This window comes from Tachysurus fulvidraco, chromosome 13 (assembly GCF_022655615.1).
Source record: "Tachysurus fulvidraco isolate hzauxx_2018 chromosome 13, HZAU_PFXX_2.0, whole genome shotgun sequence".
In the NCBI taxonomy this organism is placed as follows: Eukaryota; Metazoa; Chordata; class Actinopteri; order Siluriformes; family Bagridae; genus Tachysurus; species Tachysurus fulvidraco.
In genome coordinates, this window is record NC_062530.1 from 18,451,418 (window position 1) to 18,475,404 (window position 23,987).

Genomic DNA, 23,987 nt, shown 5'->3' on the forward strand with positions numbered 1-23,987 from the left:
GCATGCCTTATGGTTTAAAGGAAATGCAAAGTTTTGCTTGGTTGATATGAAAAATTACTTTGCAGCAGTGTATCATCAGTATTTCATCATTGTTACCTTTCTTTTAAAAGGACTCTGGACAAGTTATTCCACGAGTGGTAGAGAGCTGCATTCGATTCATCAATCTTTATGGTAAGCTGTATTCTAGTTATATCCTCTCTACTTCCGTCCAATTACATGCTGCAAACGAGTGATTATTGTTACTGCACCATGGGAATAGCTCTAAAGGGGAAATTTACTATAGCGCTTGTGTTCCGGCATCTCTTTTCTTTATTGGCTTCTCTCCACAGACTGGCTCCAGCGAAGGCGCAGAGACTGCAGTTTGGGTGTGTCTCTGTGTGTCTTGATTGAATATGTTCCAAACCCCCAGCAGAGTCAGTGCAAAAAAAAAGCCCATATGTCTTTGAAAAAGTTTGGCACTTACATCAGACTAGTGCAGGAATAATTACAGAAATTATTTCTGTATTTATTCTTGACTACTTCTTTTATTAAATGCTAATTTGGACAATTTTGCTAAAGGTGACTTTCACTTCAAGCAGCACAGTCCAGTAAGAGGCAACATTTGTCTTCTCACACCTCCAGAGTCCACAGTTTGATTCTGGGTTCAGGTTTCTGTCTCAATAGTGTTTATATTCACCGTTTTTGATATTTTGTATATATTGTTTATTATATTGATATATTGTTTATATTCACTATTTTTGATTTCCTTGGTGTTCTCTGGTTTCTACCCATTTTTTTTCCTGAGTGGCACAACGGTAGTGCATTTACTATATTATTCATTTATCTCAAGGACAAATGATGCCATAGCCATAACTCCATGGCTGGGAGCCAAGGAAATTGACTGTGCTCTCTGGGTAAAAGGAATAGCACTTTCCCCCCAAGCATTATATTACGCTGTGATGCCAAGGTTTAAAAAGAAGCTGTGGCTGGCTTCACATGTTTTCGTGACAGCAAGTGCTAACCTTCATCACCCAGGATAGAGGAGAGTTAGTAGGAATTGTCAAGATTGAATTAGGGATCAAAATAGATTCCAAAAACATGGACACAGTTCAACTCTGGATCTACTGCAAACATGACCATGATAATATAGTGACTAAAGATAAATGAATGCATGACTTCAGCCTCTCTGACCTTCATTAATTAAATTTGACTAAAGAAAGTGAGCATTTTTGTATGTAAATGGATGACCTTTGCAGTTTGCCATTTTGCCATTTCATGCCTCTGTTTATGAGCCAAAGCTCATCTTTTCAGCCAGTCTGATAGAATATCTGGACGAAACTGCATGTAATATTATAAGATTATTTTCACTTATTTTCATTTATTCTACTCTCTCTCTCTCTCTCTCTCTCTCTCTCTCTCTCTCTCTCTCTCTCTCTCTCTCTCTCTCTCTCTCTCTCTTACACCACAGGTCTTCAGCATCAAGGCATATTCCGTGTATCTGGCTCTCAAGTTGAAGTCAATGATATTAAGAATTCATTCGAGAGAGGTGGGTTTTGAATTGTTGTCACAGTGTCGGGCTTCTAATATATTAATGAGCAGTGACTGTTATGTAAGCGTAGAAACTCTTATCTGCTATGACCCATGCTGAGTTTATGTGGTGCATGAGGATTACAGTAAAGTCCCTAGTATTTCTATTTGTTTGGGAAAGTTTGTGCTTGTTTGTTTTTTGCACATTGTCGTGTGTTTTCTTTGAGATATACATAAATATGAAATTGCGTCAAGCCATGGCAGTGTAAAATTCCTGTAATGTGGCATTTCTGTTTATCTCAGAATATAAGCTTAATTTACTGAAAGTTGCTGTGTCTCCCAGGCAACGATCCTCTCACTGATGACGAGGATAACCATGATATGAACTCAGTGGCAGGAGTTCTCAAACTCTACTTCCGAGGACTGGAGAACCCTCTCTTTCCAAAGGAGAGGTTTAATGACCTTATCTCCTGCATCAGTAAGTGCACACATGCGCACATAATTCAGAAGAATCATGGTCTGAATCATGAAAAATATCTCCGAACATTAGACATTACATGAAGTTTTGCTAGACATTATAAAATAAAGGCCAATGGTAATTAACTAAGAGCCAGTATAGCCACACACACACACACACACACACACACACACACACACACACACACACACACACACACACACGGCAGGCTGATTTATTTTCCTCTCAGTACATTACAAAAAGTTTACAGAGACACAAACCCAGCAAGTTTGGCCAACAAGATTTTGTATATAATTAATTTAATCTAGAATTTAAAAATATCAAGCCGTTAAACTGATGTAAATTTTATTGGTAAAAAATTTCTTGACATTCAAATATTAAGATTAAGCAAAAAAGTGTTCAATCGGATATCAGAGAAAAAAGAACGACTGAATGTGAGCCTGTTCTTTAACAGACAAAAAAAATTGGAAAATTTATGGAAACATTTTTCTAGAACATTTTCTTGTACATTTTTATTTATTTAATTTCATTTATGAATTTCTTTATTCATTCATTTAATTTTTTCTTATATTGATAGTTTATTATAGTTAATAAGAAGAAATATTGGATGGATATAAGTATTGGCTGTGTGTATTGTATGTGTGTGTGTGGGGGGGTGCACTGGCATCTTTCACAGACACAGTCTTTGACTCTTTACAAGATAAAGCAGATACTGATGATGAATGAATGAATGAATCAAACCAGAGAGATACAGAGAGTTCTTTTTAGTTCTTTTTATATGTGATGAAGTTAGGCTTAGTTGTGTTCAGGCAGTCGGTACCGTGTGTGGCATATTTCTCATCATATCAGAGTGCCATCAGTCTTGTTTTCTCACAGTGAAAGCTCTCTGTACATAAAGCCGCAGTAAAGCTGTAACAGTGGCTGTATTTAATACACATCTGTAGCCTCAGGCTAAGACTGACAGCTTCACTGTGCAGCACTGTGTCCATCCGCGGCATGACACATAAATGCATCAGCCCAGCTTTGTGCTGGAGTGAATGGCACATTGTCACACCGCTGGTTTAGGAGGTTTTGCGTGATCAGATAGCTGTTTTATTTTTTTTATCTTTATTGAGTTCAGAATTATTTAGTGTAAGGGAAACTATGGTGGGGTATGAAGGGTTTAATGGACAAAACAGATGCTGATGTGTGGGTGTGCATGAGAGACAGGGTTTGTTTGTTAGAACATGTATATGGATATGTGACAGGATGCTTGCAGTAAGGTAGAAGTCTCTGTGTAGGCTGGTCAGTCAGTCAGCATGACTGATAGGGATTCCCTGCTGTTTACACACAAACCACATCTCTTTTCTTTGCTGTCAGAGCGCTGGCCTGAAACTCAAGCAGCTGCATGCCACACTCCTCTCTCACATATCATTTACTCGTTTCCTCCCTCACTGCTTGTCCCTTGCTTTATAATACAGTATATTATTATTATTATTATTATTATTATTATTATTATTATTAGCATGTTTATATGAGTCATTTCACATCACAGACAGAGAAGTTCTCTGAACTGCTGTTTAAGTTTGAGCTTGTTTCTGCTTTTCTCTCTCTCTCTCTCTCTCTCTCTCTCTCTCTCTCTCTCTCTCTCTCTCTCGCTCTCTCTCCCATAGCTCACGTACAATCACACACAGCTTAGCTCTCTTAGCTAATTTAAATTCCTTGCTCTTTCCACTCTAAATAGAATCCAGTCTGAGTTGTTGCAATGACTGTGGCAGAATTTAGAGTCTGTTTTTGTTGCTTCAGGCTTCCAGCTGGTGTGTCTCTCATTCAGAAATATGCAAGTCAGACACGCAGGCACGTGTAAGACAAAGTAATGTGGCATGGCAAACTCCCAAAAGCTCATCTCTCACACGGCACAGCAGGCAGCTTTTTTCTAACGTGACAAGGCTATTTTAAGCTGCTGTGAGCGGATGAAAGGATCTGCAGTGGCAGATATGGATGAGCACAGATCCCTTGTGTGTGCGTGCATGAATGTGTGTGCTTGTGTGTGCAGGAACAGAAGTATGGCACATCTTGTGCCTTGTAATCTGCCATCCTAGCACCATAGTGAAGTGCTCAGTAAGTCAGCAAATGTAAAGAGAGAAACTGTATTATTTAGCTCAGAGTTGTAAACAGTGAAGCATCCTGTCTGACATCATTTTATAGACATTAATGTAACCAGATAAACTCAAATCTGTCCAGCTGTTCAGACCTTCTTTCTAGTTTACAGACACTGCTTTAATAATTGGCTCTATTAAGGTTTATTAAGGTCTATTAAGACTGCATTATTAATACAATACCTGTAAATTGATTTATTTATTTATCACCTTCCTTAATGGAGCATTTGTCTTATGTTGGATGTCAGGTCTCTGAGGTTTGTTTTCAGATTATTGAGTGCTTGATGTAGGTCTTTATCTGCACCACCTCTAAATGATGGATATGTGAAGCATATGTCGATGTATGGGTGTGTTACTCAGGGACATTGGACTGGGACTAGTGTGCTTGTTCTAGATGAGTATCCTATGTTGACGACCAGTTTTTTAAAAAAAATCAAAACTAGTTTCAATGCGTTATGGTTATGTGATGGTAAAGAAAAATGCTCACCAACATGGTGGTTTGCCATGTTTTAAAAATACCTTATATATCACAGCAGTTTCCCAATTGTCAGTTTTCTTGAGAAAATTCAGAAGCCCTTTTGTTTTATTCATAAATAAATAAATGGATATTCTGTTTTGAATATTCGAAGGTTGTAAATTTAATGTCTCTAGACATTCCCTCTTTACTCTTATTTTCTAAACTTACGAAGAAGGCCAAAAAAGGGGACATAATCCAATCCTTAGCAAGCTTCATAGATTCTTCATATTACAGGTTTTGTTTTGCTAGGTAAAAGAAAAGCTAATGCAGACAGATTAGGGCTTTAGTTTCTATATTCTCTTTATAACGCTATTGATGTAACATCATATTTGTGCTCTTTAGTAAACCTTATGTCTATGTGCTGTAGTCTTCTCACATTACTGAGCATGTTTGACTAGCATCTTTATTTGCAACTTCAGCAGTAAAGAAACTGATTGTTGTATATAAAAAAAAGGGTCATCAATCTCAAAGACAAGGGGAAAAAATCCCACAACCTGATCATAAAATCAGTTTGCTGTTGTTTATTATTCTCCCAGGAGAAGAATTTTTTCGGTATTAAACTGATATGTAACACCAGTAAGTTGAAGGTTTCTGTTTCAGTACAGCTCAGCTTGTGTGTCTGTTTAAAAGCAAATGATGTGCATGACTCTCTAAAGTGGCAGATCTTCTCCAGCACTCTTTTTTATCACAAAAGTAGCAAGCTTTGCATATGCTTGTTCGGGAAAGAGTGTGACAGAGCGAAAATTCAGCCATGCTGACCTGGACGTAGGATTTAGTTACTGTCATCCAAGTGCATTTGAACAGCGTTCCGCATGTGTGCTAATTAAAACCAGTCGGACTCCACTGCACCCGATCCCACAGTGAGTCTGCAGCACGTTCACCCTTTTTTTGCCAGACAAAAATAAGAATGATGGCCATTTGAAGAAGTATTTTATACCAAAGGCAGTATGAGTTATGAGGACATTATATACGTCCACACTCTTATGGTTGAAGCATAACATATCTCGATTATAAATCAGATCCCACTTTATTTATAACAGGTGTGAGTGGGAATGTTCAGATAGAGAGGTGGCGTTAGATATGCAGAGCTGCTGATGTGCCATGGCTGACACATTTTAGCGCAAATACAGGACTGAATAATTATTTGTGAATGTCGTGCCATTCACCACGACAGAACGGACAGAGAGTGTGATCGAGCATGGCTCTGTCTCCTTCATTTACTTATTCTCAGATATTATTTGTTCTGTTAAATGTGTAATATTTTAATGGCTGGATATCTTCTGTAATGAGATCAGGATTCATGATGCGTTTCAGTGTGAATCACTGTGAATTTCACTGTGACAGAACACTACTGAGAATCTTCATTTTTTTTTTTACTTTTTCATAACCTGAAACCTACAAAAGTATCCCAGATGTAAGAATAAAAGAATACCAGCTGTATCCTGCTTCATATGCAGCAAGCAGAGTAGATGTGTATCATAGTGAACTATTTACAACTCTTCTTATATGTTACGTTTTTATAACTTTTATTAGGCTATATTATAGTAGAATTGTTTGTTTCATACTCATAAGTTGAGTATTATAATTTAAAATATAAGGTATTTTATTGATACCATACTGTATGTCAACACACTGAAGCGCATTATTTTCCCATAACAGGATGTTGTACATTGGTTTGTTTTTTTTCTCCACAGTAGTTTGCCAACTTTTTCTAGTTACATGTAAAGAAATGTCCATGAGACAGATTAGTTCCTGTTTGTCTTTCCTCCATCGTGCTCTCTATTTTTTTCCATAGAAGACAAAAAAATACCACATCTTACCTCAGACCACCTCCAAATTCCTCCTGAAGACTTTTCAGTGGTGTAAAACTTACTGCTCTGACAATGGAGCGACTCTTTCTGTACATATGATAAACAAATGTAACACAAAGCTTCAGCATATCAACAAAAATACATTTTTCCTTGTTAAAAAATACACCGTGTACCTGTGCATGAGTTGTTAGTATAGTATAGTAAATCATACTAGAACAAACACATAGAAACCTGTCAGAACTGCTATTAGGGAAACTTTTTAACACCTCCAATTATACGACCAATCATATTTGAGAACGCAGCAATGCTGTCGTAGAATTATAATTGATACCACTTTTGATTGGCTAACAGCTCCAGGTAAAAATCTATATTTATGCTTTTTTTATGCATCTTGTGATGGATTTTAACATTGTCTGCAATTTATTGGGTAAAAGGCACTATAGCTGTGGGGGACTAGGAAGTGTGCTCTAAGTAATAACAGTGAGTTTAAGCTGTTCTTTAATTCTATTATCTCTAAAACAAGTTTTAAAATTGCTAAGGGTATGTGGTATGTAATAAAGACAATTCCTTCCCAACATCTGAAAATAACAGACAGTTAATGTGCTGAAGTGTGCTTTTTTCCTTTTAACTGAACATTTTATTAAAGATTAGACTTGTCACGGTTGATGATTTAGGTCATATTTCTACACACAAGGCCTTCCAGATTTGGAATATAAAAATGAGATGCCATAAGCCTAACATTTAAGCATCACAGTGACTAAAATGTAACCAAAGCCGGCTCTTGTGAGTCAGGATTTTTTTTTTTCCACATTCAAATGTCTCTAAAACTAGACACTTGTCTTCTCAATTGAGAATTTGTGCTTAATCTTTCACAGTTTCTCAACAATTGTTTTGCTTTGACTAATATAATTTTAATCTCTTTCTCTCTCTCTTTCTGTCTCTCTCTCTATCTCTCCCTCTCTATCTCTCCATCTTGCTCTTTCTCCCTCTCTCTCTCTCTCTCTCTCTCTCTCTCTCTCTCTCTCTCTCTCTCTCTCTCTCTCTCTCTCTCTCTCTCTCCCGTTCTCAGGAATAGAAAACCTGTATGAGAGAGCCCTATACATTCGTAAAATCCTCCTCACTTTACCCAGATCTGTCCTCATAGTCATGCGCTACCTGTTTGCTTTCCTCAACCAGTAAGTCTGAATACACACACTCATGTCATTGAACTCAGGACCCTGCTCATGTAACACACACACATAGGATAGGTGTATAACATAAAACATGGTTATGAGCCCACATCTTTTAGAAATACCATTGTGTGGTTGAGATTGTAATGTGAGTTAATGCCTATCATAGTACTCACACTCTGTCTACATCTGACTCATGTCACACTCTCCAGCACTGCTTCATGTGTTCCTCATTGTTTCCCACTGTGTGTTTGCAGTCTGTCCCAATACAGTGATGAGAATATGATGGACCCCTACAACCTGGCCATTTGTTTCGGCCCCACGCTCATGCCCACCCCTGACACCCAGGACCAGGTGTCTTGCCAAGCTCATGTCAATGAGGTCGTTAAGACCATCATCATCCACCACGAGACCATCTTTCCTGATGCCAAGGAGCTAGACGGTCCTGTATACGAGAAATGCATGGCTGGAGGAGACTACTGGTGAGAGACGGGGGATAAAAACATCTGTTTGGTTTGCACAGTAATGATTGGACCAGTGCTACTGATGGAGAGCAACATGGCTTGGAGGTTTAGATTAGATTTTGATTTGTGTGTTGTGTATGCGGTACAAATCGGAGTGCTGAGTTCAGCTTTAATACATTCAACAGATGTTTAAATGAGAGAGAGAGAGAAAGAGAGAGAGAATAGGAAAGCTCAGCAAACTGTGTGCTCTGGAGTCTGTGTAATTAGATGAAATGAAGAGGTGTCTACTAGCTTCTACACAGCTTCTGACGGGATAGGACGCTTTTGTTGTGAGCAGTTCACATGACTGCTTCAGCTAGGGGAGACAGACAATAGACTTTCAGAAAATTATAGTCATTATGCTAAGAATTACTTGAAAACAAAAAGATAGTAATTCCTCCATGCTTTAAGGAGGAGTACAGGAAAGGCTTAATGTCCATTATGAGATGTCTCAGGTGTGTGTGTGTGTTGGTGTGGGGTGGGAGTGGGAACACATACCTTTCTGTCATCTTTAAAATAAAACCTCTCTGGAGAATGGCTGAAGTGGTTCAAACAGATCTCTTTACATCTGTCCTTGAGCAGTTTAGGACACACACACACATAAACGCAAACACACACACAGATGGACAAAACACCTCCCCTCTCCCCCTCTCTTTCTCTCTTCCTCTCTGATGACATGGCATATAGGTGGCAATGTTAAGTGAGTGTTGTGTTTCAGATATTATGGCTGTAAGTTCCACTTTTAAACGCGCACTTCACCTCCGAGAGCATCCCGATCACCCTGACAGCAATCCCCAGAATATTAATGGCTTCCTTCAAAGCCACACACATGCTCTGAGAAGCTTAAGTGACTTCTGTGGGAAAACGTTCTCCACTGTACAGTGTTCTGTATGTGGCCCTGTGGGAACTGAACTGTTTAGAGCAGAAGATAATACACAAAGCAGACTAGCAGAGGTCTTAGGTAAATAAGGCTAAAATTAGATTAGCTAGATTACTGAATGAATGTAATCAGAAATCTCTGATTTTGTTTGGAATGGTTTCTGACACACTGGTGTTTATTGCAAAAACTTACATACTTAATGGACCATCATTATCATTATGCCAGAGAAAGACAATATAAAAAAATATTTGCAATGCAGTTTAAAAAACTATCAAAAACCAAAACACAAAATATTTAAAATGTTCACACAAATTTATTTGATGGTTGGTTTTTTTAGGATATTTGTGTCAGTTTATCTCCTTGTTTCGGAAAGCCAGGCTGTTTGCTGCAGCGCCCCCTGGTGTCTGCTTGACATAGGAACCTGTTAAGTTTAAAAGCTTTTGGTTAAATTGTTTCAGCGACATCTTTTTTAGCCATTTTGTCATGTGTGTAATATACATTCAATGCCATGATCTTTATCTCCCTGCTGCTGTTTCCTCTGCAGTGAAAGTCCTTATAGTGAGCATGGAGTCCTGGAGGAAGTGGACCAAGACGGAGGCGCAGAGACGCACACCAGTGAAGATGGTAAATGTGTTTTAGTGCTCATATAGTTTACATAAACAGTGAAATAATTTGTAAACCAGATAATTTATGATTTAATTTTGTAATCTAAATTAATAATAGATCTGAATTTTGCTCATGCAGTGGATAAGTGTTTTTTTTTCCTCCAGGGATCCCAGTTTGATACGGTTTCTACAGGGTTCTCTGCTTTCTTCCCAAATTCCAAAACCTTTCCAGTAGGTGGACTGGTGACTTTGCCCCTTGGTGTGAATTAGTGTGGAAATGTTTATGTCCATCGGTGTATTCCTGCCTTCTTCTCTGTGTTCTTATGTTCCATATTTTCCTATTTATGCTGCACTGAATCAATGACAGGTCAACATGAGTCTATAGGCATCAGTATCCTGTACTCTTTACACTACTTGACATTTCTAGTGCTGTGCTTCTTGAACTGTGTAAAGTAAAGTAACCAGTGTGACCAATACTGGTTGGTCCTTCAGTGTGACCAACTTCGCTGTTAAGCCTGTCTACATCCTGCCTACATCTATTTTTATTCCCAAGGAAGTATTATGGCTAACACTATTTTTGGTGCTAGTCATTGTGTGTACAGTATGTCTTAGTAAAGTTAGGATTCTCCTGAAAGTGTGTGCGAATGTTAAATGGAGTAATAATAACTAATCCTGCCTTTCTTAATAAAAATTGCTTGGTAATGCAAGTAGAGCACAGCTTTTAGTCATCCTTTTATATTATAATCTTGGCAAATGTGGGTCTCAACAACAAGAACAGAACCTTTATCAGTTCTATGATGTTCATCCTAAGGTTTTAAATAAGTGCCAGTGCTTTCACTTCCCCTCTCCCTCTCTCTTTCTCTCTTCCTCTCCGATGACATGACATATAGGTGGCAATGTTAAAATACTTTTTAATCCTTTATTCTGCTCATCTCAGTAGCTTTTCAGGGAAACTTAGAGGAAACAGCTGTCACAGCGACAAAAATGAAAACAATTCCTATGAAAGCAGACATATTTCCTGTCTTTCAATATAGTACTGAATTTTTTTTATCTGCGCCTCATCTGAGGAAGCAAAAACAGCCTCATCTATTGCACTGATTTTCTATTAGGGCACTCAACAATTAAGTATGATTGTTGAGTTGTTTCCATGCCGATTTGTCAAGCATCGTTTGAAGTGAGTTTGATGTTAATGCTGTATTTTTTCCTGGCAGATCTTGAGTGAATTCTTGTACGGTCAATTCTCTATAATTAAGGTTTGTTTCACTTATGCTTTAAATGGAAGATTCTGGTTCTCTCAACAGTCAGGTTTTATAGCAAAACATGTAGACTTGTAGACCTATTAATGAGGAATTACAGGAAGTCCGTACTCATTCTGTTAAACGTCACCCACATCAGGCGCCTGTGCACATTCCGAAAACGCAGCGTTTGTCATGCCTCCTATCTGGGTTTTTACAAACACTGCCAGAAAGACGGATCTCATTTCCATGGCAACTGTAACAGCACCCAAAACCTTATTAGTCTTGTTCATACAAGCTTTTCAGTTCCAAACATCAGTCCTCATCAAGTCTTTAAACAGCATTTCAGCACGATGAGAATTATTTTGGCCTGTTCTCATCTATTCAGACTACATGAGTCATATGCATTAATTCTTTCATCCACCAGGGCCCACATAGACTCCTGATTGTGTGTCATCAGCTGAGTTTTCCGTCAGCTCCCACAGATGTAGGCTTACACTTATAGGTCCCAGTTCATTACTGTGAGCTGCCATGGTTTTCTGCCCCAAATGTTTTTGCTCTGAGGGCTGTGGAGGGGCTGCGTTCCAGAACTCACAGTCAAAGGCATACTCATAGCATGTTAAACCCCATTGTGAGCTTTGCCTTGATAGAACTCCCTTAGGCTCACCCCAATTATGTATAAACTGCTATCATTGTTATTTGTAGTCTTTTATAGAAATTAACTTGTGTTTGATTACTGGATACTGCTATTAGTTTCTGCCCATCCATTCTGGAGTCCTTCCTCATGGGGCTGTTATGTGGGCAGTGAGACCCTGAGCATAATGTTGTAACCAGTGCTGTTTGTTTTTATAGGCTACATGAAACGAAAAAACATTGCTATTAGAATGCAGAATATGTATCAGCGTCTGAGCGAGAGGACACTTATTTTACACTTTTTATGTAAACATATTATTACATTAGTATGTTGGTATTGATAATAACAATAATAAAATATCAATCTTTTTCCATTCCATCTTCGGAATGTCCAAATAATATTTTATAATACTTCTACACCTTTATAACCTACACCACACTTCTTTAAATGAATTTAATAGAACATCATATCCCCAAAGAAACAAATGTGCGCAACCTAGAACGGGTAAAATAAGACCATGCAAAATAGTGCTGGTGCAGCTGATGTAGATCAGTCCAGAGAAAATGTATTTTTATTTAAAAGTTGTTTTTTTTATGATACAGTGCTAAAACTTTCTGCAATTTTAAAATGGATGCAATACAGCAGTCATTATAGTCACAGCTTAACTCCTTTTTTCCATTAATGTCAATATATCGATGTTCCATCTGGTAATAATATGTCTCTGGGTGAGAGGTCAATAGTTCTTGGTGTTGATTTACAGTAAGTGGACACAATGCGAGTGCTGTTTGGAGTCACAGTTAGAGCTGTGTGTCTTATTTGGACTACTCTGCACGGGTCATTAGTTCCCCCTCGGTCACCCGCTGGTCCATCTGGAGACTGGAGGCTGTGGTGAGCGCAGTGGACCATGTTCTATTTGCTTGGCAGAAACTGCTGAGTCGTGGATTTTTAGCCCTGCTTGAACCGGTTTAGTCAATTTTCTTCATGAATCAGATTGTTAAACCTTATCTGGATAATTCGGTAGGTTAAAATAATGTCAAATGTAACCTAAGACTTGCAGTTGTTTAAAATGAGCCCTTTCTTGCAGTTTAAATGTTTGTGTCACAGTAGTAAATGTGAAAGATGGAGTTTTTAGTGGTACATCTTTGTTTTGTGTCCTCGCTGGTACTGAAGGTTAGCTTCTACCTGCACAGCTGATTTTTGCACAATATACACAGCTCCATCCAGCACAAAAAGAGCATGTGAGAAAGATACCGAGAGAAATAACAGAGAAAAGGACATATGCACAACACATGAACATATTGATCTCCTTGCCGTCACTTTTATTAACTGATTGTCAGTCTCAGACATGGCCTATTAATTCAGATCGAGCAAATTCCCACCTGTCACGTCCCATTGACTGTGTACATTGCCAGTCACTGAGAATGAGATGAGAGAGATTTTTTACTCAGTCTGTGTGAGATGGCTTTACATTTCAAGACTCTACTGCTGTTAAACATTTTTCACCAAAAAAAATTAAACTTTTTTTTTTATTAACCAGCATAAACATTTAAATTTGTTTTTTTTTGTTATAAATACACTACAAGTAAAAGAAATACTTTAGTTTTTGTATTATTGTATTTTTACGTATGACTGTTAAGTCACATTTTTTAACAACACATAAAGTAAGGATTAAAACACAAAGTCAGAAGAGTGGTGTGGTGATAATAAGAGCAAGTCCCAGTGTAGTTCCACATACACCACAGCTATTTGCCAATGATTACAATTTTACACATTTTTATCCATTTCTTGTTACATTTCTTGTTGTTCAAATGTTGTTTTAGAAATTTAAGCAAAAACAATTCTGCTTGTCACAAAGAAACTGCAAAGCGCTAGACCTTGAAGACCTCCATATGAGAATATTTACAGTTTAACCTCTGCCTGTTACAAAGCAGTGACACTGGAGACTTCTTCCAAAAATGAAACAATATCTCCTAAAGTTCACAGTATCAGCAGTTACACATTTCACATCTGCCATACAGTACATCGTTACTAGAGAAATTGAATCAATATTAGCAATATTAAAAGCAATGTTAACATAGCCAAATGATTTGTAGGCATCACTACTGTCAAATCAACATCTGACCAATCAGAGTTAAGAATTCAGCAACAGGGCAATTACTTTTTTTTTATCCTGTCATCTTATTGCTGGTGAAAATGTAAACATTCTTTGAGCTGCTTTTTTTTTTTTGCTGTGAGAACTGTTCTGATGGTCATGTTTTATTGGTTGCTGATTGGGACAGCTTTGTTTTTGGATGTGCTGTGGAAAAAAAGCCTTTGTGGTTGGTTAAAAACACATCTCATTGTGAAGGTGTGCTGCAAGTAGGTAGCAGCAGTAGTGCCTGCGCTCAGGGACCCCCTGTCTGACTTAATGGGGTCTGGGAGATAAAGGAGCAGAGGCTATTTTTAGCTCTGCATTTCACTTGCTGGCTGAGCTGCTTCACTGACGTGCACCTATGTAAGACTGCTCGGTTTTAATGTTTCATGGTTGCTACTGATTTTTAATATTTCATGTTTGGGATTTTTTAGGTTTTTAGTCACTGAAGTATTTCTGTGTATCGTGTGGTCACACTCAGCATTTTCACTGAATATTATATTTAATAATTATACATCAACAACAATAATAATCATATTCCACTCACGTACTAGATGTTCTTCTGAAAATGTGATGTATTAGGTTTGAGCACAGCCTAAAACGGGCCCTGATCCCAGCCTGGACATGTTGCTAAAGCAACAGCTTAGGATGGGAACAGGCAGTGCTGCCAGGACTGCTGCTACTTTACATGCATCGAAGCCCTTCACGCTCCTTTGAGTCTTTACATAAAGGTTCAGAGCAGGAACTTTAATCTCACTACATTCAAGCTATTTTATTCAAGTTTTGCGAATGCAGAGCCTATGTTGAGTGATATCAACTTTTTAGACATATGCTTTAAGGTCTATGTTCTCTCTCATGCATAAATGATTCTTATGTATTAATGGTTTATAAATGTGCTCTATCACCTGTGCAGAGGGCGAACCAATCGAAGCCATCGCCAAGTTCGACTACGTGGGCCGTTCTTCACGCGAGCTGTCCTTCAAGAAGGGGGCGTCTCTGCTACTATACCAGCGTGCTTCAGAAGACTGGTGGGAGGGTAGACATAATGGCATAGACGGCTTGGTGCCTCATCAGTACATCGTAGTGCAGGATATGTGAGTATGACTTACACTACATTAGCTCTCATCTTTTACCCAATACATGCCTAAGAGGTGTTTGTGGGGTTTACTGCTTGTTTGTTTTTTGTTTTTTTGTTTTTCTCCACATTTTTACAAATGGGCCAAATGTGATCCTTAGACATCTGTAAACAGGAGTCAGATTTTTGTATTTTTTTTATAGTTTGTGTGAGAATTCTTTAATTCCACTTTATTGATGTACTAAATATTTGGGGCTGAGACTTCCAGATTCAGTCTGCCATCCCACTTCCTCTGTCATTCATTTATACTTCTTATTTAGACTCTAATCCTCCCATGGCTGTGTAAAAAATCCAAACTTGGCAACTAAAGGTTTCTCATCAGTAACCCTGGTCCATGGGCTTACTCAAAGCAAACCTTCTACTGGCTGTCTTCCACTGGATTGCTCATCTTGGCAGTGGTTGGGCTGCTTTTTCATACCCACCATTCAATTTCCTGTGAACTCTTCCTTTGACAAATCCCACAGTCATGAAAAATACAGCCTAGGCAACCTGTGCAGCATAACTGAGTAGAGCAGGTCTCATAGAGACAGTGCCTGAGTAATGCCTGATCCTGAGTAAAGCCATGTCAGTTGATAATGACGTTAAGGGTTAGAGAATTTATGAGCCAGTGCGGGTTTGGAGGGAGTTGAAGATGCAGAGGCAGACCGTGTCAGGCATTCTGTCCTGTAGAGAGATGGTTGGAGGGAAAGGAAGTCTGCAGGACAGCTCCCACACAGGCAGGATTTCCTCCGTAAGCTCAGAGTCTGGAGTGACTTCAATTTAAATCTCATATGTATCCTATTACGTATTTAGTCTACTACGCAACTAAAAATACTCTATGCAGGAGGTTCGACTGATGAAGTGGGTGATACGCAGCAAATCATTTAGATCTTAGAGGGTATCTTGTATCAATTTAGTCTGCTGAGTAACTGATAACTCATGCCTGCAATCTGAGTTTTTGGGATCCATGCAAGAAAATAAATTTTTTTAATATGTACAATACATTATGGCTATCTATGCCAATGAATCCTTTCTGGGTGTAGCTCAGGTGCTATAATCATTTTTAATATGATTTTTGGGATGTTTTATCTAAAGGGTTTATGAGAACATTTAAAATAACTTTCTTAGAAATCACTTATCTGCTAGAATTGAAATTTTCTATGCTTTATCTTTGTGTCCATCAGTATGATGTTCAGCAAATTAGACGAGTCATTCTGTACATTTTGTGAAAACAGTCAACGCGTTCTAAATGAATAGGCACACAGTTAGTAACTAGATTTGTAAAGTTCGTCGCAAAAAACTTTGATGTTGGCTTTGACGAGGCAAGTATTCGCAAACGCCTGTGCTTTTTGGAGGCAAGTAGACATAAAACTTGTGAAACCTAGTGGAGCACTAGGGTGCCAAAACATTTGGAGGCAAGTGGAGACGATGTGATGTCATCCGAAAACCTGTGACACAATTCCCCTCCTTTTGCTGAGTGTTTTTATATGTCACATGCCCATGTTGTGCAAATTGTTTATTTTCACGTGACATCACGTAACGTCACGTGACATCATCAGAATACTCGTGAGGAAGTTCCCCTCATTGTTCTGAGTGTTTTGATATGTCACATGTCCATATTGTAAAAAGTTTTTTGATTTTTATATTTGGGGGCGGGGCTGCAGCACAACCGAAAGGCAAACTTTGTTCAGAGTATCACCCTAAAGGAGCTGGCCGAGTTTGGTGTAGACAGTTCGAAACCTTGCAGAGTTATAAACCTCCAAAGTTTATAATGAGAGTCTATGGGGAAAAAGGCCAATTTGAGACCCGGTACCGGAAGTACCGGAACTCGGATCGCTTAGAAAAGTAAATACGACAAACGTCAGACCGGGGTCTACAACACATCCGAATTTGGTTCATGTGGCTTCAAAGCCCTAGGAGGAGTTACTCTTGATAATTTTTTGTTTAAGCTTAAATAGGAAAACAGAATGTTGGCTTCTACAAAGCCAACATAAAAAGCAGTGCTGTAGCTATAATGTCCTACTTCTAAAGTAGTGTTTGGATCCCAATGATCACCACTTGTGGCCACTTGGTAATCATATTTTTTCTATGCGTCACTTCATGCTGTAAGACATTTTATAGGTTTAAACAGTGCAGCATGTGAGGACTACTTACATGTTTCCAGTAAGTAATGACAAAGCAGAGTTTTGATTGTCCTCCCGTGTGTTGTGTCTCAGGGACGATACATTCTCAGACACTCTGAGTCAAAAGGCGGACAGTGAGGTGGGCAGTGGACACGGAGGAGACGAGAAGTGCTCCAGCAGAGATCTGACCTCTCCTGCAGACAGAACTGATGCATACATCAGCAGGTAAGGCACTAAAACTCTTTTCACAATAATGGAATAGTTATATACAGTTATAGATGTATCAATGTATCTCCACCTCTCAATATATCAGCTTAGCAGAACTGTCGAGCTCTGAGCTCTTTACACAATATTTATACTAATATTAAATACAGAGTCCTTTACAGCTGTCCAGAAGACCCTATCTAATATAATATTTATACAAAACCCCCTATAGTCTAACACTAAACAGAGCAATGGCCCAGGATGTGTTTCCTTTAGTCTCATCTACACCGCCCAAGTTTATATCCTCTAAAAATCTCATACAATAAGTGTCCAATAACAAGCGTATAGTAATGACTTAATACCTGATTTTTTCTACATGGCACTGACTTCAGCTTAATGATTTTGCATGCCCGAACTACGTGCATTTTAAATCATGTGAAGCTCACAATAACACGAAAATGACCTTTATTTCTGCACCCTCATCACTGTCTCCTCCCTCGTTCTCGCTTTTTCTTGCAACAATGTTTCCTGACTTCTAAATCATTAGTTACACTCGTCTTTATTTAGATTTTCTCGTCCTTCTGTGAGCACAGTGAAGAACATGCTTCTGAAAACAAAAGCTTGCTGCAGCAAAATATCATGTAATGCTATCAAATCATAACATATTCAGTTTAATGTAGCGATTGCTGGTAGACTCAGCAAGGAAAGCCGGATAGAATGGATATCAGTAACAGCTTGACTGCGTCCACTATTTCAGATAGTCCAGTCTCCTATGTCAGTTGTATCGAGCTTAATGTTTAATGTGAGTTATTTCAGAAATCAACCAGCTTTAGATACGATGAGATCATTAGGATGTGTGTTATAGAGTGTGCGAGTGATTCTTCTGCATGCTCATTTGAATGTAAACGCTAAGGCAGTGTGTTTTGAGGAGCGAGAGAGATTATGTTGTGTGTGTAGAACGCACTCTGCTGGTCAAACTAAATTTGCAGTCAGTTTGTGGATTTATTAGCACCAATGGGTAAAGCTAGGTGAAATATCTAAGTAAAAATGTCTGGTTACAGTTAGATAGTTAATCTCGTATTCGTAGTAATAAAGCAAACGATTATATTGTCATTCAGTTTTACAAGACAATGTTTTTACGTCTGGGCCTATGGGAGTGCATTATAAATTTATACAGCACATTAAAACTCAAAAAACAATTATACTAAATATTTGAATAAGTGAGATTAGCACTGTTTACTCAGGTGTAAAGGAGGAGGAGGATTTATCTGATACTGCACGTCTTGTTATTTATATATATTTTTTTGGCCTGATTGATTTCTTATTTTTCTAATTCTTTTTTATGTGGTGTTATAGGCTCACATTTTCCTCAGTAATGTGACACTAAAATTTAGGGAAACATTTCAACAGCAGCATTATACAAAATGCACTCCGAAAATCATGCATTTTTATTCTTATTCCTTGCTGTGCAATGACTGGTACACTTTGACTCCTGTGACCAATATTTTATCTTCGTGTTCCACATGCCAGACTGAGTACAAACAAAGATACTGAACAGAAGTGCTCATCTGAAGGTCACACAAAGTAGAGAAGCTAGAGATTAAATACAAAAACAGGGTTATTCTTTAAAAGCAGGCATATGAAAAGAGGCTTTGTGTGTATTGCCTTGATGTCATGATGATCTTTAAAACTTTCTCCAGTAGTCGTCACAGGAAGAGGAGTGACCCTCCGAATCGCAAGCCACCAGCACGGCCAAGCGATGCCCACTGCATGGTTCACCCATCTCAAAGTCATGGGAACCACGGTAATCATGGGAACCCAGCCCTCAGCTCACCTGTGCTGAGTCATTACAGCCCTCGAGAGGTGGTGCGTGGCAGAGGTCCGATGGTCACAGACAGCCCGGAGAGACGCAGACGCACAGGACACGGTGGCCTCACGGGCCACAGCAGCCTCACCAACATCAGCCGCCACGAGTCCCTGAAGAAGATGGAGAGCCCCCCGATCCGCAGATCCACTTCCTCAGGCCAGTACATGGCGAGAGGTCTGGATCCAGAAAGCATCGCACAGGTCAGCGAGCGGCGACATCCCTCACACCACGCCCTGTAACACAGTCAGTGACTGCCTCCTGCTCCTAACACACATCCTCTTACAATGTTCTGTGTTATAAATGTTGTTAGTCAGGCAAAAGGCTTCATGTGTGACTTGGTAAACTTATGAAGGTCCTTGTGTCTTCAAGGTTCATTTACATTGACTGTGAGTTAATCCTCTCTTGATTGCACACTTAATTTTTACATAGGATTCTTTTCAAAAAGAAAACTGACAATAAATGAATACATAATAGTCATATATATTCAGAGCCTTATTATACAGAATTATGGTCATTGTCAAAAGCATTTAAGAAATGCTATTTTGAGGTTTTGTACTGTACTGCCCAGAAATCCTATTCATAGTAAATCAAAGTAAGGATTTGCCAGAGATGCTGTAAAATGGAAAAATAAATTTCCAAGATGCATTAAGACTCCATGTATAATCAGATTGATGCAACTGAAATCAAATTGAATTTTCATGTCAAGATCTGTTAAGATTCTCACCCAACCACAGATGGGCATAACTGATTCTCACGGTGTTCAGTTCTGTGTTATTACCTTATCTGATGCATTATGTAACCTTGATGCCATGTTTTTACCCCAAAAAAAGAATTATTACATGGAGATGATGCTGTTTGACAGGCAGTAGGTTGGGTGGTGTCTGTCAAGTCATGATGTATTAATAAGCTCTGGCTCATTATTAGCATCTCAGTAATGAGAGAGAAATTGTGCTGATAATTCTGTCAAGCTCCATCAGCAGCTATTCTATAATATCTATAAATTACAGATTTGTTTACAAATTACCTGATTTGTTATAGTATCCTGTGTGTCATCTGACTCATTCTTCTTTTCTTCGTTCTCTGTCACTAGGACATAGAGGAGACAATGAACACGGCTCTGAACGAGCTGCGTGAGTTGGAGCGGCAGAGTTCGGCTAAGCATGCCCCTGACGTGGTGCTGGACACGCTGGAGCAGATGAAAAACTCTCCGACTACAGCTGGCAGCTCTGCTGATTCACTGAATCGTCATCCTCTCCGTCGCAGCACCAGCTCCTCCAGCGATGCCATGAGCACCTTCAAACCTGCCGTAGCCCCGCGAATGGGCGTGCAGCTGAAACCCCCTGCTCTCCGTCCCAAGCCCATGATGGCGCTGCCTAAGGGGGGGTCAGCTCAGGCTTCAGCATCACCACCACAGGATCCTCTCGACAAGTCTTGCACCATGTGATCCAATCACAGCTCAGCAGCGGGTGTGGTTTTTTCATTGATATTAACAGATTGCTTTGTAACTGTTACATCTCAATATTTTCCATCTGGACTGGATTAAAGGAAACTACTCTTCCTCTATATCCATTGCTAGAAAGAGAACAAGTGAGCATCAGCCTGGAGAGATGTTCAAGCTTACTACTAATAATGTCACAGGTCAATAATAAACTGTAACACACAGCAGATCTTTGTTTAAACATGTTTACCTGCCTAAAGGATTTGAATCTTTCTTTTTAGCTGCAATGAAATGTGAAAAATTCTACTATGTTGTCTGCGCAAAAAGCCACTTTTGAATCCAATGTTTGTGTAAAACACCATCACAGCGTCTAGAAATCCGTTCACTTGATATCTGCCTGATCATTTCTTTGCATGTAAATAGACCAGGTTCATTTCTAATGTAATTCTCAGTATGAATAGATGATAAGGAAACTATAACTAGGTCATATTCGACTGTATTATACAAGAAAGCAACAAATCACAAAAGCTTCCTGCGTGGTTAGAGTAATTTGTTCATAGTTTACATCTAGACAAGAAATGCTAAATGTGAATAATACAGGAACAAAGCAGGGTTTTCGTTTCTTTGTTTACAGCCTCAGGATTGTGTGAAATTTCATTTCTTTTGTCTCAAATGGACCTGAGCCTTCAGCTAATCAGTTACTAAGCAATGAATGTGGTTTACTTGTAACAAGGCAGCACTGCCGCATTAAAAACTAACCCTGTCTTTAGTGGTGTCCCAAAAAAAAAAAAAAGCTGCTAATTCTTTGTTCTGAAAAGTAGTTGCAGTTTTTTTTAGACCAAGAGAAGTAGTGTATGCAAGGCTTTACTTTAAATATTATATTTTTGATAGTAACAATAGTAATATGTATATGCACAGTTATCACCGATGAAAGTAGAATCATTCGATTAATAAAAGTGGTTTGGGATTTTTTTTTTTCTCAGTTTAGTACATCAAATAATATTATTATCGCCATGACTCGAATATAGTAGAACAGTAGAATAAGGCATACAAGTGCAGAAAAATGTTCAGAAATTTGTTTATTAATATAGAAACCCCTGTGTACTCTGAACAGCTAATCAGAATATCTTTATCCATTATGATCTGGTTATAAACTGGTTTAGCTGTGAGAAACATCTCCACTATGCGCTAATTCACACCACTGATGTTACAGACGGTACAGAATTTGTTCAAGAATCTCTCAAATGTCTACCTGTAGAGCATGAGTATGATCATCTTTAGTTATGATATGCAAAGAGCTTTTATTAAGTCTTAAAAGAAAAAGACTGAAGGCAATATTTAAGTAATTTCACCAAACAAAGGCATGAAGCCATTAGCCATAGACTCTCTGACTGTTATTATAAAATGTCAATTCTGTCGTCCAATCTGTGTTCTACATCAGTGAACTGCCTAATATTTAAAATAATATCTAAAAGCTCTCTGCATCTTAGAAGCATTTTTTTTTTATTTTCTTAGCTATGAAATATATTGAAAGCTGTTTCATTATACAGATTTCACTGTAAATGTGAAGCAGCTGCTCCCAGTTGTACAGTTAAATAAACAGAGTGACCACTGAGATTGAAAATGTTTTTAAATTGCACATAACAAAAGTGTGCTATTTGCAATTTGGGGAATTTGTGTGTGTGTGTGTGTGTGTGTGTGTGTGTGTGTGTGTGTGTGTGTGTGTGTGTGTGTTAATAATCATATATCACATGTTCATACTGAATTTTAATGCACGACCACGGACCATCTGCTGAACCAGTGTTGTCAGGAAATAAGTAACACCTGTTGCTAATGTTTCATAATGTATTTTAAACACAATTATTATATTGTCTTTTGAATAACTAACTGTTAAATTGTAATGATAACATTTTAAAGTAGGTTCTCTCTCTCTCTCTCTTTTTTTTTTTTTTTTTTTTTTTGTAATAAGGTGTACAGTGCATTGCAGACAGAACATGCTTTATTAGAGAGTGTATTTGTTTCAGGATTTATTCCTGGATTCTCCCTCCGCAGGTGTACAGTAGCAGACTGCTGTTATATCAATGTGGCAATGTTCATTAAAGTACGGACTCGTGAAAGTGCCTTTAAAAGCTGTTTTAGAGGAGCTTTAAGCCATTGTCCTCTGTGCTGTCATGCTCATCTTTTATTCCTGTGCAGTACCTAGGAAAAGACAGTGAATGCATTATCGATCAGTAGAAATAATTGGATAAATATTCTGCTTATTCATTGTGACATTGCACTTTTATGTACGTATAAGACTGTATATATGGCATGCAACATCCTAACAAATTATTGAGCTTTTTTTTCTTTATTTTTGTTTTGGCAGAGCCACCACTCTGGATCATGTCTTTCTAATAAAGAACTTAGTTTGATCAGCAATTTGTTGTCCTGTATTGTATGTGATCAGTAGACAATTAAGGATTTAGATGACATGCAAAATAGACTTTCGGTTCATTCTTTTTGTATATAAGCAAATCCTATGTTTTTTTAATTTGGTGTCTTACCATAAGTAAGTGTTTTGGGGTTTTTTTGCCCTGCACAAACACCACGGAAATTAAAAAGCTCTCAGATTTTCTAACACTTGCATTTCTTCCTTCTGGTCTCTTTCCCTTTGAGACTGGCTCTGATGGTGATCTGCACAGGTTAACCTACTTCAGCCAGTGACCTCTGAAACCTCTTCAGTGTTGCAGATGGACTCTTGGAAGTGTCTGAGTTTATCCACTTTGTTATGATTTCACAGCGCTCATAGGAAGGATTCTTTTTGTAGCCTACAGCTTTTTTTCTCCTAAAAAAATCATCCTGAGTCTTCCAGAAAGTTGTTTCATGTTGAACATCACTAAAGTCATCTTCATAAATATCTGTTGTTAATTAATAATCTGCATATTTTTGTTCAATATAGAAAAGTTCTCTCAGTTGTTAAGGCTTTGAGTTACTACTGCTGCTCTTGAGCAAATCCCTCAAGGTTGTGAGTTATAATATGAATATAATTCATATAAATATTTACAAAGTAAATCGATTTGAAATAAAACATTAGTAATACACAAAAACATTTCCAAAATCGATACCAGTGACATAACTATAAAGCAGTCAATGTTGTTTCAAAAGGTGTCTATAGTACATTAAGAAAAACAACAACAACAACATAATATTGCTCCTCTTCTTTAAGAAAACATTTCACACTGTTCAACACTGTTAGGAATATTACAGCCTTGTGTGGGGGAGGTCACTCCTGTGCACCTGAGCAAGGCCCTTAATTGCTCAGCTGTATAAATGTAAGTTGCTCTGGATAAGGGTGTCTGCCAAATGCCATAAATATAAAATGAGTCCCCTGGTATAGGCCCCAGGATCCCATAGGCCTGGATGGATATATATCTAATTTATATTCCAAGCTTTTAAACTATACAAATAGTTGCATTTATTAGTAATTATCATGAATGAATAGTTGTAATGGATTAAATAATTACAGATCGTGTCTGAAAGGATCATGTCGCTTAGTATTCCGTCTCAGTGCCTCTCGGTTTCGTTTCCTAAAAATATACCACAGCTCTACTTACATGGGTTGCCAGTTGTGCTACAAAATCCAAGTCAAATTCTT

At 38.3% G+C, this 23,987-nt stretch overlaps 1 protein-coding gene and 1 long non-coding RNA gene across 4 annotated transcripts in view; one reads left to right on the plus strand and one right to left on the minus strand.

Moving 5' to 3' along the window:
- srgap1a (SLIT-ROBO Rho GTPase activating protein 1a) overlaps positions 1-22,771 on the plus strand; it is a 77,849-nt gene extending 55,078 nt beyond the window's left edge. Inside the window, exons 13-22 of one of the 3 annotated variants that reach the window (XM_027161608.2) lie at positions 111-171; positions 1,448-1,525; positions 1,850-1,984; positions 7,520-7,625; positions 7,877-8,101; positions 9,547-9,626; positions 14,521-14,701; positions 16,938-17,069; positions 18,752-19,115; positions 20,006-22,771. In XM_027161608.2, coding sequence (XP_027017409.1) covers positions 111-171; positions 1,448-1,525; positions 1,850-1,984; positions 7,520-7,625; positions 7,877-8,101; positions 9,547-9,626; positions 14,521-14,701; positions 16,938-17,069; positions 18,752-19,115; positions 20,006-20,359 — 1,716 coding nt within the window. In that variant the 3' untranslated portion in view covers positions 20,360-22,771. Of the gene's footprint in view, positions 1-110; positions 172-1,447; positions 1,526-1,849; positions 1,985-7,519; positions 7,626-7,876; positions 8,102-9,546; positions 9,627-9,772; positions 14,492-14,520; positions 14,702-16,937; positions 17,070-18,748; positions 19,116-20,005 lie in introns of those variants that run through there. The other 2 variants (XM_027161607.2, XM_027161611.2) reach the window with 2 other exon arrangements.
- LOC113652497 lies at positions 22,257-23,934 on the minus strand. Its single transcript, XR_003442893.2, has 2 exons — positions 23,857-23,934; positions 22,257-22,552 (listed from the first exon to the last, which is right to left on the minus strand). It is a non-coding gene; the product is annotated as an uncharacterized LOC113652497 (long non-coding RNA).
- Between the last annotated feature and the right edge of the window lie 53 nt (positions 23,935-23,987).